The 13,166-nt window shown below is 38.2% G+C and overlaps 3 protein-coding genes and 1 long non-coding RNA gene across 6 annotated transcripts in view; 2 read left to right on the top strand and 2 right to left on the bottom strand.

Moving 5' to 3' along the window:
- The window catches only part of LOC144649483 (uncharacterized), a 137,595-nt gene that overhangs the window by 14,482 nt on the left and 109,947 nt on the right, over positions 1–13,166 (top strand). The gene's annotated exons all lie outside the window — the stretch shown is intronic.
- The window catches only part of LOC144649479 (cyclic GMP-AMP synthase-like receptor 2), a 113,772-nt gene that overhangs the window by 58,174 nt on the left and 42,432 nt on the right, over positions 1–13,166 (bottom strand). The window lies entirely within an intron of this gene.
- Positions 3,149–12,731, top strand: LOC144649484 (uncharacterized). Of its 3 annotated transcripts, none has more exons than XM_078508980.1 (14): positions 3,149–5,657; positions 5,781–5,877; positions 6,114–6,163; positions 6,663–6,693; positions 6,857–6,906; positions 7,514–7,547; positions 7,718–7,767; positions 8,332–8,365; positions 8,495–8,547; positions 8,791–8,827; positions 9,001–9,053; positions 9,342–9,378; positions 9,837–9,903; positions 12,174–12,731. In XM_078508980.1, the coding sequence occupies exons 2-13, from the start codon at positions 5,842–5,844 to the stop codon at positions 9,870–9,872; spliced, it is 501 nt and encodes a 166-aa protein (XP_078365106.1). In that variant the 5' UTR covers positions 3,149–5,657; positions 5,781–5,841; the 3' UTR covers positions 9,873–9,903; positions 12,174–12,731. The 3 variants fall into 3 exon arrangements, with proteins under 3 accessions (XP_078365106.1, XP_078365105.1, XP_078365104.1); XM_078508979.1 differs by having other exon boundaries at positions 4,110–5,657; positions 5,791–5,877; XM_078508978.1 differs by lacking the exons at positions 3,149–5,657; positions 5,781–5,877; positions 6,114–6,163 and having other exon boundaries at positions 6,174–6,693.
- LOC144649487 (uncharacterized) overlaps positions 7,982–13,166 on the bottom strand; it is a 30,681-nt gene continuing 25,496 nt past the window's right edge. Inside the window, exon 4 of the long non-coding RNA XR_013569908.1 lies at positions 7,982–10,308. This is a non-coding gene — a long non-coding RNA (uncharacterized LOC144649487). The remainder of the gene's footprint in view (positions 10,309–13,166) is intronic.

Genomic DNA, 13,166 nt, shown 5'->3' with positions numbered 1-13,166 from the left:
AATGGATGAAGAATTCATAAAGTTATCACTTACATTTTATGATGAAATGATTAAGGGAAGGGACTCATGTCAAATCGTCCCTGAAACAACTGTCATGGAACAAGTGAGAGAAATTCAGCAAAGTATTGCTCACGAAACTGTTAAGGCATGCAAAACATTTCATCTTCTTTTAAATGAAATTCTAAAAGATGGTGGAGTTTTGAACGGTTGTATAGAAATTTGTAAAAAATATCTGCTTACTGAAAGCTAAAGATATAAAGCCGGGCAGGTGATGTTTAGCTATAACCCTTGATTCATGCATTGTTTGTTAGAAACATTACTGCCTTTTTTGGGGCACTCACTCATGGGCCTCGAATCGAATGACGTGATTCATTTATTATCGAAAACCTAAAGTTGCATAAAAACGTCCTTAAGACTTTCGTTTCATTTTTTAAATTCATCTTCTTGTGAATTTACCGAAAAATCTACCTTACACGGAACCGCCTTCGTTTTGACGAATGTATAAAATAAGTTTTACAGCAAACACGGCAGCCGAATTTTCGTACGTATCAAAAACGAAGCGAAAAAGCTCTTGACTTTGATTTCTCTGGAATTAAAAAGTAACATTTGCTTTTTGTTCGTAAAATTAGCATCTGCCACATATGCAAACATGGTGCGTTTTAAAATGTTGTAACGTAGTCAGTAATGTACGTACAGTATTGGTTTGGTCGTTGCTAGTGTAGTTAATGCAACCGGACTTCATAATGTAAAATTGTGAAAAATATTTACAGTATGACATATCGCAAAAAGTAGTAAATCCCATATAATAAAATGACTTGTAAACTTTGGCAGTATATGATTTTGTGGCTGGCAACTGTAGGCTTTATGTATACGAATTGTACTTACACATACATACATAATCCTCTTCGCGCCTAGGACGCACATAAGGCTGAGACCAGAGATTTCCATTGCGCCCTTTCCATGGCTGCCTTCTCAAGTTCTTTCCACGTCTTCCCTGCTGTTTTCATTTCTGCCTCGATCGTCCTCCTCCAAGTCTCCAGTGGACGTCCTTTCTTCCTTCTTCCACTATTAACTATTAGCACATGGGGTAGGCACATTTAGATGGGTCATACAGCCACACAACTCCTTCTTGGTCATTGATAAGAATTGTAGAGTAATAAAAATGGCAGGAAAGAATAACCCTAACCCTTTCCTAAAACTTTCAGCAACAATAATACCAATGAAAATAGCAACACAGAATTTCGCTCGAGTCCATATTATTTATGACATTGGAGTGACAGGGTTTACTTTTTGTTTTTCTCAGTTAAGATAATTAATTTACTGTCAAATACACAGGGAGTGGTCTCCTTACCTACCAAGTCAGATATATGCTGAGCTCATGATATGTGTTTGAAAAGCTAAAGAACTAAGGACAATACAAGCTAAAGCTACCTACCTACAATATCTAGGACATACTGTATATGATATGCCTGGCCAACCTTTCCATGTTATCTTTACCAAATATCTTTACCAATAGTTATCATGTTACCATAGTACCAGTAACCACGTTTTTAGTAGATTGCAAATACCACAGCAGTCCGAGGACATCTCAGCGCATATCCCAATGCTCCCAGTAACTATTATTTTTTGTTTGAATCATTTTCATGCTTGTATTGATGGCAGTCCGAGTCAACTACCGTAAAATTCCGGTTATAAGCCCCCCCGCTTATAAACCCTCCCGGTTATAGGCCCATCAACCTGGAAACAAAAAAATACATCCGGTTATAAGCCCCCCCCCCCCGGATATAAGCCCCCCTCTTCCGGATGACAGTACTGAACAGGGCTAAATGTTGCTTTTTGTGTGTTTTTAACTTAAAAACGTATTTCGTTCAACACTCCCGAGGCTCGTTTCGAAACGTTTTTTTCCTTCCGCTTATAAGCCCTCCCGAATATAAGCCCCTCCACTTATAAGCCCACCCAAAAACCCTTACGAAGTTGTATAAGCCCAGGGCTTATAACCGGAATTCTACGGTATGTGTTACTGTTGTCGTTTACCTTTAGCCTTGTCCGGATAACATCGGATAGTTAAAACCCAATATCAAATTGCCCAGGGACCCGTCGTTCATTAAATGCAATTTCCATCCCCCCCCCCCCCCCCACTTAAGCCGAATCTCAGTTGTCAGACCTCCCTGTCGAAACTTAAAAATCCTCAAGACACCCCGCTTCCCTCGGCAACTGACAATAATTGTTTGTACCAGGATTTATGGATGCATAACCAAAGCGCGTAAAGGGCACCAACTATCTTCACTTTAAAAAGCTTTTTTGTTAATGTCGCTGACAGTGGTGAAAAAAAGCGTTTGCGAGCAATTGAGAACAAGGACCTAGGAGAGTCCTCAAACGAGTTTTTACGCCATGGAGTCTCACTCGTGCATTCCTCTTATCTTGCAAGGTTGAAACACTTTTACTAGCCCGGTAGATTGAAATTAGTCCATTATATCTTTAAAAGTAAGACTAAAACTGCAAGGGACCGCATACAATCCTGCTGTATCGGTTCTAGTCGTGATGGTGTCTCGTAAAGTCTACTTTTCACGTAGTATAATCAGCCTTGCAGTCTTGTTTGGCACTATATCTTTAGCCGGATTTGTAACGTGACCTACAATTGCATGATTGTGGGGTTTGTTGCCTTTAAACAAAATCACCAGCCAAACCTCACAAAACGCAATTTTTCGAACAAAAGGTGGGTATTTTTTGAAACAACGTTTTTGATGAAAACGCTGAAAACGGTCAATACGATGAAAATAATTGACATAACAGCATATCATTTTAACACGCTTTCTAACCGGGTAACTGGAACTTTGCCAGAAAAGCTCTTATTAACCGTGCGAAGCCGGTTCATAATCTGGCCGGCGTTTTGTCGTTTTGTTGGTAAATCGTTCCAGACCCACGCGGCCCAGCCGGCTCCATGGTCACGGTCACGCAAGATTTGATGTGACTAGCGATCACTCGTCTAACATGGACACTTTTCTCTCTATTTAAAGTCAAATGTATATTTTTTCTGTCATTCGAGTGTTTTACCAGAAGAAAGGACTGAATAATCACATAGCGAAACCAAAGACCGCTTCCTGACCGCTTGGACATGCCCAGCTATTTAAAACTACCACTACGTCAGAACCATGCCACGCGATCGCTTGCCTGTAGCTATAAATAATTATTCACCTATTTTAAAAATATTTACGAATACTCTCCGCTCTGTTTGTGTGAAATATTAATTTTTGTGTTATTCAGAGGCGTTTGACTCGGGGCGAGTAAAAGTCGTACAATTTACCAGGAACGTGTTGAATATTGCAAAACAACACCTTGTTTTCTGGATATTCTAATTTTTGTTTTGAGTTTATTTTGGGAGTGAAAACGAAAATTTCAAGCTCAGCAAGAATGTGTCAAGGCACGGGATACACGCCAGGGGAATTACCTGCTTGATTACGCAGTCAGGTTTGCTCTATTTATACTTGCAAAAGCTCGTCGGACGACACTAAACGAAGAAATACAACGCGATGGACTTAGTCTACTCTTTGTTTTGGCGTGAAATGGACTTCTTCTTAATGCCATTCATGAACTGGTTTGGGTTTTTTTTATTGAACATTCGGAACAAAATAAATATTTGCATGCGTAAGCAGGAATTTATCCGGCCAGGCATGTGATGATGACGGGGTGAAGGAAATTCATGTCACGCACACTCCGCAAACAAGACTTGTGGTTTCTCAAGTGAATTCTTTTCTAAAGATTTTTTACTGCCGTGCCTTTCTAGCCAAAGAACTGAAAGAGGTGGTCAAACATTAACCGCACGGTTACAAACTGCTTGAAGTTTCTTGTTTAACATTAGAGCTAGGTTTTGATGAACATTAGGTATTAAAATGTACAATATTTTACATTGGCGCATGCGCATAAGGCATATTTGGCTGACCGGTTCTGATTTTGCTCTTGCTCCTTTTCCGTTCGTTTATTATCTCTTGTCCTTCCGCCACAGAATGCCCCGTAATAAAATCAGTCATAATTTTTTTTATACCTATTCAGTATTCCTGCAAAGGCATTCGTTTCTATTCATTAGCTATGGCGGCATACACAACTTAATTATGCTTACCAATTTAAACAAGAGTAGTTTTCGTGACATTTCTACATTGCGCATTTCTTGACATGTATCCTCTCCCCCACGTCACTGTTCATGAAAACTATCACACCATTTTAAACTGATTTAGAATATGTGACCTCCACTCTACCCTTTTTAATCAATCAAGAGTGGGGTCTGCGACGAGACAAAAAACTTTTTCAATGCATGGCTGTCAAAGAAGACATAACAAAGGAGCGTTGACTTGCAGCCAGTGTCTCATGTAAAGTTCGCCAAATCCAAGTTCTAATCACTGTAGTGCATCGCATTTTAACATCTTATGGCGTTGTCTATCTTAGTGTAACCGCTCTCAACATTTCTTTTTTCATATTCCTTAGAACAGCATACGTTTACCGATTTACGAGTTTGACGTTATCATTATTAACGAGTACCATATTTATACAATAAATCAATATTAAAATATTGTCTTAGCTGAAGACATGACATGCACTAGAGCATGCAGTCACAAAGCCGTGGTTTATAGATAATGAGAATTCAAACTTATTCCTAAGTATACTTAATCAATGTCAAAACTGAAAGCGGGTCACGATTCAATGCCTCACTTAATAACTTGAAACCACAGGAATGTTTTCCGCAGTCAGGGGTTATTAAAGTTAATACAATTGTCTAGGTGGCCATCGTCAGCATGCGTGTCCTGCTGTTTGTCTTTAACCAGTACTTTGTTTTAGTTATATCATTAATTCGGCGGCTTCGGTTCATTGAAATAGCCAAGGTGAAACAAAACTTAAAACGCGCCAAGAAAGGTCCACAAAAATAACGTCCATGCATTAAAACGCGTAACATGCACAACATAGATTGTTCAGTTGCGGATGCGTCTTCCAACTCCGCCCTAACACATTGAAATAGATTCTTAAAAACCATTATAGCATTATGTTTTGAGATCAACTAGCCTTCCTTTGATTGGTTAGTGCTTCGTTTCAGCATTCTTTTCTGGCCTTCTGCAAGTTAATCTTTGTTACTATTTCCGTGTGACCTTAAGGGTGCTTCTGAAAACAATGACTCGTCATATGACCAAGCCGGTTCAAATTCCTGAATCACTATCATAGTGAAGTATCCTGTTGTGATGATTACAACTGTTTGATCAGTAGTGAAGAACATTTGTCGATTCCATGCTTTGCGACACGTCACCCATCGTAATGGGACGAAAGACCTTTTTTATTCAACAGTCAAGAAAAAAGATGGATCTGGAGAGAAAAAGTCTAGCCAGTCTCAAGGGAATGAGAGAAGTATCAGTTGCCAATCAAGTGATCTTGGCAACCAATTCTACTGACACAAACAACAGAAGTCAGACCACTCTGACGTCCTCACAGAATGCCCAAGATGATTTTTCAAAGAAGTTTGAAAACACGAAACAAGTACCTAAAGTAATGTTTCTAAACGATCCACGATTTGGTTTATCATCACTGAGATTTCCATCTTCGTCTTCGGCATACCGCCGTCCAACTTCGACCGAAGCTGTATCGATTACAAATGGCCTTATGGAACACGTGACCAGGTACCATGATTCCTTGCAGGTGCACACAGCGCCGAAAATTTAAAGGAATAACATTTGGCTTGTTTTTGTCCAAGTACTTCCTAAAAGGTCGCTTAGTTCTTACTTTTCGCTCTTCTATTGAACTCATTTACAGACTTCTTGTCTACAACTTTGAAGAACGAATACTTGTGGTTTCTTGTTCAAAATGGAAGCGATGCCAAATGCTTTTTTACCAATTCAGGTTAGTACAATTCGTATCCAGAGCCACGTTGAAAAAGCAAAATATCCCTTTCAGTAACAAACGTGCTTCCAAACAAATCAAAGATGAGACCTTTCAGCTTTTGTCGAACATGTACCGCTCAGTGGAAAATGCGCAAAGGCAACAAGTCATAATAAACGTGTACATCTATTTTTCATTCCCACTTAATTTGCTATTGACATTGATATCAAGGATTAATGATATCCGTTTCACTTTAGGCTGAACGAGCTGCAATAAGACAGCACTTGGTAAATGAACAGCAGTTGAGGTAAATGCAACTTTTGGTTGAATTTGTTGTGAAATTTATAGAGCACTTTTTGGTGCAAAGTAGACATGGCAGCTTTGGTTTTTGTACATTACATCGTTGCAGTGTGCTTGTGTTAATAGGTATATTTTGGTTTTTTGGTGTTTGATTTCCCTTTAACCTAAAAGGTTAAAGAAAAGTCTAAAGGGTTTTTAAAATTTGCACATATGTAGGGACATGCCTTCTTTATAATAAGTTATAATAAGTTTACCTGAAGGACAAACGTTTTGTCTCTGAGAAGACATGTTTAATAGCCTTATTAGTCAATTTCCTAAAGATCGTTAGAGATAGGGAAAAGAGGAAAACATTACACGTTAAAAGGGGTAAGTTAGTAGTTAGACAATGTTTTTATGGCATCAACATTTGAGAAGGGAATAGCGATAGGCATAACTAGGGCCAAACGTCACTTCCTAATCATAACAAGACAACATGAAGTTTCACAATTTTTTTTGTGCTTTATCAGGTACGACCAAGTCACCATGTCAAAAGTACTTGTGAGTATTAAACAGTTTTTATGTGGCAATGAAGTGTTGACTTCAACTTTTTTTATCTAACCTCGTTACTAAATGTTTGTTTAATACTTTCTTCTTTTTCCTCATGAGCAAGCGTTGCCACTATTTCACCCATTTGAAGATTAATCAACCGTCTTGTTCCTAGGTGGAAGCAGGTGCCATAAGGGGACACATATCAACACAACAACACATGGGGTAGGCACATGTAGATGGGTCATACAGCCACACAACTCCTTCTTAGTCATTGATATGAATTGTAGAGCAATACAATGGCAGGAAAGAATAACCCTTTAGTACCAGTACAAAAACCTTCCATGTTGTACCACATTCCACGTTACTAAAACTTTAACTAACAATAAAACCAATGAAAATAGCAACACAGAATTTCGCTCGAGTCCATATTATTGATGACATTGGAGTGACAGGGTTTACTTTTTTGCTTTTTTCAGTTACGATAATTAATTTACTGTCAAATACACAGGGAGTGGTCTCCTAACCTACCAAATCAGATATATGCTAAGCTCGTGATATGTGTTTGAAAAGCTAAAGAACTAAGGACAATACAAGCTAAAGCTACCTACCTACAATATCTAGGACATACTGTATAAGATATGCCTGGCCAACCTTTCCATGTTATCTTTACCAAATATCTTTACCAATAGTTAACATGTTACCATGGTACCAGTTACCACGTTTTCGGTGGATTGCAAATACCACTGCAGTTCGAGGACTAACCTTCACCTCTCCCTAATCATTTTTCACCAACATGAAACTAATTCGTTTTTTGTTGATGTTTTACCAGGAACCGCCACCATGTTCCCATGGCACGAGTACGTGTGAGTATTAGACAGTTGATTCCCAAATTTTCAACAAACCTCAACCTGCTGAACTAAGTAACTACTTGAATCAAAACTCTTCGAGGCAATAGTTTGTTTTGAGAGTGCCTCACCATAAGGAACGTGACATTTTCATTCTTAAGAATGGACGCTGTCTTCTTTGTTTCTAGGACGAAGCAGCTACAATAAGAGGACACGTGACAAGAGAACCACAGATAAGGTAGGCACATAGAAGATATAGTTACTCGTTGGTTTGATTTCTAATGTAATAAGATGCCGTTTGCTGAAGAATAGCTTGAGCTCACCTATGATGGATTTGGTAAGTGTAGATAAGAGGAAAATTCTGACAGACCCTTTTAAAAAGAAACTCCATAGGAAAGAAAATAAAAACTGTGATTCAATAGCTTTTTTTTATACAAGTTGGTATTAAAACAAAAACAAAGGAAAGTAGATGGGCCTCTGCAAAAGACACGTTGACCTCACTAACATTTCTCCTTTTAGAATGTAAGTCTTGAATTGACTGCCAACCAGTAGTTTCACTGGACTTTATCTGAGGAACAAAACAATGCAATAACTGGACTGCCAAGCCACCATCAACTTGTAAACACTTTTCTTCTTTGTTTCCTCGCGCTTTCTCCTTTGTACACCCTGAAGGGTGTATAAGGAAGCACCCAAGAGAGTTTGGGGATGCTTTAATACCATCAACACTCAAAAGACATTTATATGAAAATCCAACTTCCCATTTTCTTCTTCTTCATAACCAACGTGTTTAATATTTTACCAGGAACAACCATGATGACTCAATATTGAGAACACTTGTGAGTATCTAACAATGATTATGTGGTTATAATGTTCCTTGTACATTTCACCATCTAACCTCATTACAGCAGATCCAACAACGCAATAATTTCAATAATTATTAAAACACTATTCTGCTATGTTCCTAGGACGAAACATCTGCAACAATAAGGAGACACGTACTCAGACAACAGCAAGTGAGGTAGGTGCATATTGGTTATCCAGTCACATACAATCTCTTGTTGCTGGTTTGATTTCCAGTGCAGTTTAGTGGCTTTCATAATCGAATATGTTTAGCTCATTTCCCTTTTTTTCTAAAGATGGAAGTAAAGACTTCCATCAAAACTCATGTCTGTCCACTCAGTACCCAACAAACCAAATGTCTTCGTTCAATGACACAAAATAGCATTGAATCAAAATTCCTCACCAATTTCTGTTTTGTCAGGAACAACCATCATGATGATTCCTGTTCAAGAGCACTTGTGAGTATCAAACAGTGATTACATGGTAACAGTGTTGATTCCATATTTTACCATGTTCTCGTTATAGCTGATCTATTATCTTTCATTACCATAACAACGCTTCCCTTCAACGTTTTACCCAGACCAAAATTGTTATATAATTATTTAAAAGAATAATTCCTTCTTTTTTCCAGGGAGAAACGTCTGAAACTATTAGGAGACACGTGTCCGGACATCAGCTGATGAGGTAGGCGCATGTAGGTTACCCAGTCAAATACAATCTGTTGCCACTAGTATGATTTCTACTGCAGGTAAATGACATTTGTTGAAGAATGACATGAGATCACCTTTGCTGGATTTTTTAAATAGTAAAGGTAGTAGTAGAGAGCTCCATCAAAGAACCCTTTTCTGTCCACCTAGTGCTCTTAACTTTTAAACGCTTGCCTTTCGATGAATACCACAATGTGTCTTCAGTGAATGCAACGAACCAGCATTGAAACAAAAATACTCACCAATTGTTTTGATCTTTTACTAGACGCAACCAACATGATGTCCCCTTTTCAAGACTACTTGTGAGTATCAAACAATGTATGGTAACAGTGTTGATTCCATATTTTCTCAAGTAACCTATCAATGCTGATTTACCATGCCCTGAACCTTGCCTCTTTGGGGCAGTGCATCATTTTGGGTGAGCCTCACCAACGTAGTTCATGATTTCAGTTATTAGAAATGAACAATTTCTGTCTTGTTACTATGATGAAACTACTGCAATAAGAGGACATTGGTTGGTGTGACGTGTTTGCCACTTGCCACCTTTGCCCCTGTAACAAACAGATATGGAGGTTATACTTCCCTTTCTTCTCTTAACATGATGTTGACCACTTTGTGTGATTTTTTTTACCTGAGTCCACCAACATGATATGTCCACAGTTCCATCAAAACTCACGTCTGTTTACTTTGAACTTTCACATCGGCTGATGTTTATTAAATTAAAGAAAGACACAAACCAATATTCTCTTTTTGACTTTAGTCAGAAGCCCGGAGCAGTAACAGATGGTTGGCATGAGACACATAAGGAAAGTGGCGCCTGTTCTCAGGTACATTACTGCATTGAGCTGTGGAGAGGTCTGGGTTTGAGGCTTGCCAACGCCCTCGTCTTGTGTTATTGTGCAACATATTTAATTCTCACACGTTTTCTTCCTACCCAATTGTGAAGGGCAATTTGACAATCCTTGAAGGTGTGGGTTACCAGAGATGAACTGACATTCCATCCAGGAGTAGCAACAACACTCGCAGTCACTTTATGCTGGCTCAGTCTGTAAACACTTGCTCAGCCTTTTACCCTGTATCCCAAAAATCTGCATAGTCCCACATTGTTCATGGGTTTAGCAGCTCCTGTCTGGTCTCAGCTTTTATCGCCACGTAGACAAGACTACTTAAAATGATTTCATCAGAACCAACAGACCAGATTTGGTTTCCAAGAACCATCCTGCTTTGGTTACCTGCAAGATCAAAACCATAAAAAAATTGAAGCCATGATCTAACCTTTGTAACATAAACCAATCACTACATCGAGTCACAACTGCAGGAATAGTTACAACGTAAAGTTTTAACAATGAGGCTAGTCAAAATCTACCCTTGGGTGTTTATACCGTTTGCGTTTTCCAGTTGTTGTTTTTTCGAACGAAGTTTTCACAGATACAGCCTTAAAGCCCTTTACAGTGCGAATACTCGAACCGGGACAGTTGGAACAAAGTTAACCAATGACAACGTTAATTGAGAACAAAGGATGTCGACCTTTTTCGTTAACAGACCAATGACGTTCAAGAACGCAAACAATAGATTTACAGAAAAATTTGAAAACTCAACAACGTTGCAAATAGTTGCGGACCTCTCAGGAAACTCGCCTTGTTTTTGATTGGTTAGTTTCGATCCTTAATTTTCAAGAGGTCGTAGATAGAGATCGTAGATAGATAAAGTTAGACAAGTTATACAAGATGTATGTTACAATATCATCTTCGCGAAAAGTTTACAAATCAAACTACGAACCGTGAATTTTCTCTTCACGGCCAGGAGTTGTGAATTGAATATTCCACACTGTGTTTGAAAAATTTCACTCCGGAAATAAAATGAAGACTGTGAAATCAAATTCACGCCGTAATTATTTTCATTTCGCTCTAGCTTTTCAGTAGCTTTGCTCTGTCTGTTGCCTTGAAATCGATGCGAGTCACTTCCTCGCCAATGTTAACAAATTGCCGTTTTACACCTTCGTATGACTTTGAAATTCACGAAAACAGAATACTTATATCGTCGGTCAATGCCGTATAACTGTCCACAAGTTACCACTTTACATTTTTTGACACGATTTGAGGCAACGTGAAATGTAAACATCAGGTCGAATTTATGTTGTTTTCGCTTGTTTGCTCACAGACTCATTTTCTGTCGGTTATCTACTGTTACAACTTTGTAAACTCACGGTTTTCGTGAAAGAGGAGTTTGTTCCGTTTCGTCATTGAGTCTTCAATCTTTCTGTGGTTTTATAAAATTACGACAGGCTAAAGTCAATGAAACTTTTATGGGAGAAAATTCATTTCAAGCGGCGAAAGCAAAATTGCCATTAATAAAATATGCAAGGTCAGTTGTCGCTGTGGCGGCATCCCAAATCTTTCTTGCCTTGTCTTTCGTCAGAAACAAAAAATAATCACAACAAACACGAGTATGTAACTTAGAAGAGTGAAAACAACTGACTTTTCAAACATGAAATCTAAATCTAGAACGTTCCTTTTCACTTTCTGCTCACATGCGACATAAGACACTACATACGACGGAATAGGCACTTGAGACGTCCTTTGAAACAATTCCATCCCGTTTCGCGTCTTCGCGCTTGTCGTGAATAAAAGCGTCCTTCGTTATTCTTTACTGTGCTATCACCAACGAAGAGCAATACAATTTTATCAGAAAATTTCTTTTGAAGAATTTTTCAGCCTGTGAAAGCCAACTTTTGATTACGGTTTTACGAGCGCTACTGAAAATTCGGTGCAGTCAGTGAAAATTTAGGATCGAAACTATCCAATCAAATACAAGGCAAGTTTCCTGAGAGGTCCGCAACTGTTTCAAACGTTGTTGACTGTTTAAATTTTGTTGCAAATCTATTGTTTGCGGTCTTGGACGTTATTGGTCCATTTCTAAAAAAGGTCGCCATTCTTTGTTCTCAATTAGCGTTGTGATTGGTTAACTTTGTTCCAACTGTCCCGGTTCGAGTATTCGCACTGTAATTAGTAATCGTAACATTTTATTGGGTCACCATTTCTAATTGTAACATAACATTGATTCGGAATTCATCACAATCTTATTTTTTTCTCAACAGAAAGAGTCAAGGTGACAAGGGAAGAAACAGATGTCTCAGGAAAGAAAAAAATTCTACCGTTGTTACATTAATAACTACAGAAAATGTTGACTTATTATGGATAACGAGGTTTCGTTTGATTTCGAAAGTTGTATAGACTGTTGGTTGTATTTCAACTTAGCGAAAACAAGGGCGAGTAAAACCGCGTTTTGTTCAGACAACCTATGACATCAATGAGAGAATCAAAGCCTGTAAGAGTTAGATCTTTTTTCTTCAACTACGTAATTTTATCAGCTTGTAAGCACGCCTGTTACCTTTGGTACATAAGGTCTATGACTCTGAGTAAGAGCTTTAATATTCATTTATTTATTTCTCTCCAACTTGTCTTGAAATAAACTAAAACTTGGTTTTCGTTATATTATATTCAAAACTGTCAGATGGCTATGGATACTGTTGTATTTATTGATTCATTTCAACGATGTAAATAAGGTTAAGAGAAATGCTTGCAGACGGATAATTCATGTACATTACATGCTTCTGTTTATTGTATAAACTAAAATAAATTATTGGAATGTGTAATGCGGCGGTTAGCGTGTTACTAGTTCTGGATTAATTCCTAAAGCAAAAAGAAAAAGTCGAAATACCTCCTGGCACTTCCGCTTTTTAATTAACTGCTTTTACAGTTGCTACGAAACACTAATCTTGAGAGAAGAAATGAAATGAACTGAGCTGGTAAGTCACATAAAATTTTAACAGTGACTACCCAACGGGAAGTAAAGGGATTGATTTGATGGCTGACCTTTACAATAAATTCCACTTCTTCTCTTCAATTAGTTTTGTCGTTTTCATTCGCTGTCTCAGCAGGCATTCTTCGCCAAGTTTTTATCCGTTTCAATATACGGGACGCTTGATAGCAGTTAGGCTAGAGAATGAAGCAAAGGGGTAGATATTGTTGACATGATGTTCTAAAAGTAAATGACCTCCAACTTTGATGAATCTAACAAATTAGAACGA

This window comes from Oculina patagonica, chromosome 4 (genome assembly GCF_052425735.1).
Source record: "Oculina patagonica isolate OP01 chromosome 4, crgOcupat, whole genome shotgun sequence".
Lineage (NCBI taxonomy): Eukaryota > Metazoa > Cnidaria > Anthozoa > Scleractinia > Oculinidae > Oculina > Oculina patagonica.
The sequence above is the reverse complement of the archived record's forward strand: the minus strand, read 5'-3'. Positions and strand labels throughout refer to the sequence as shown.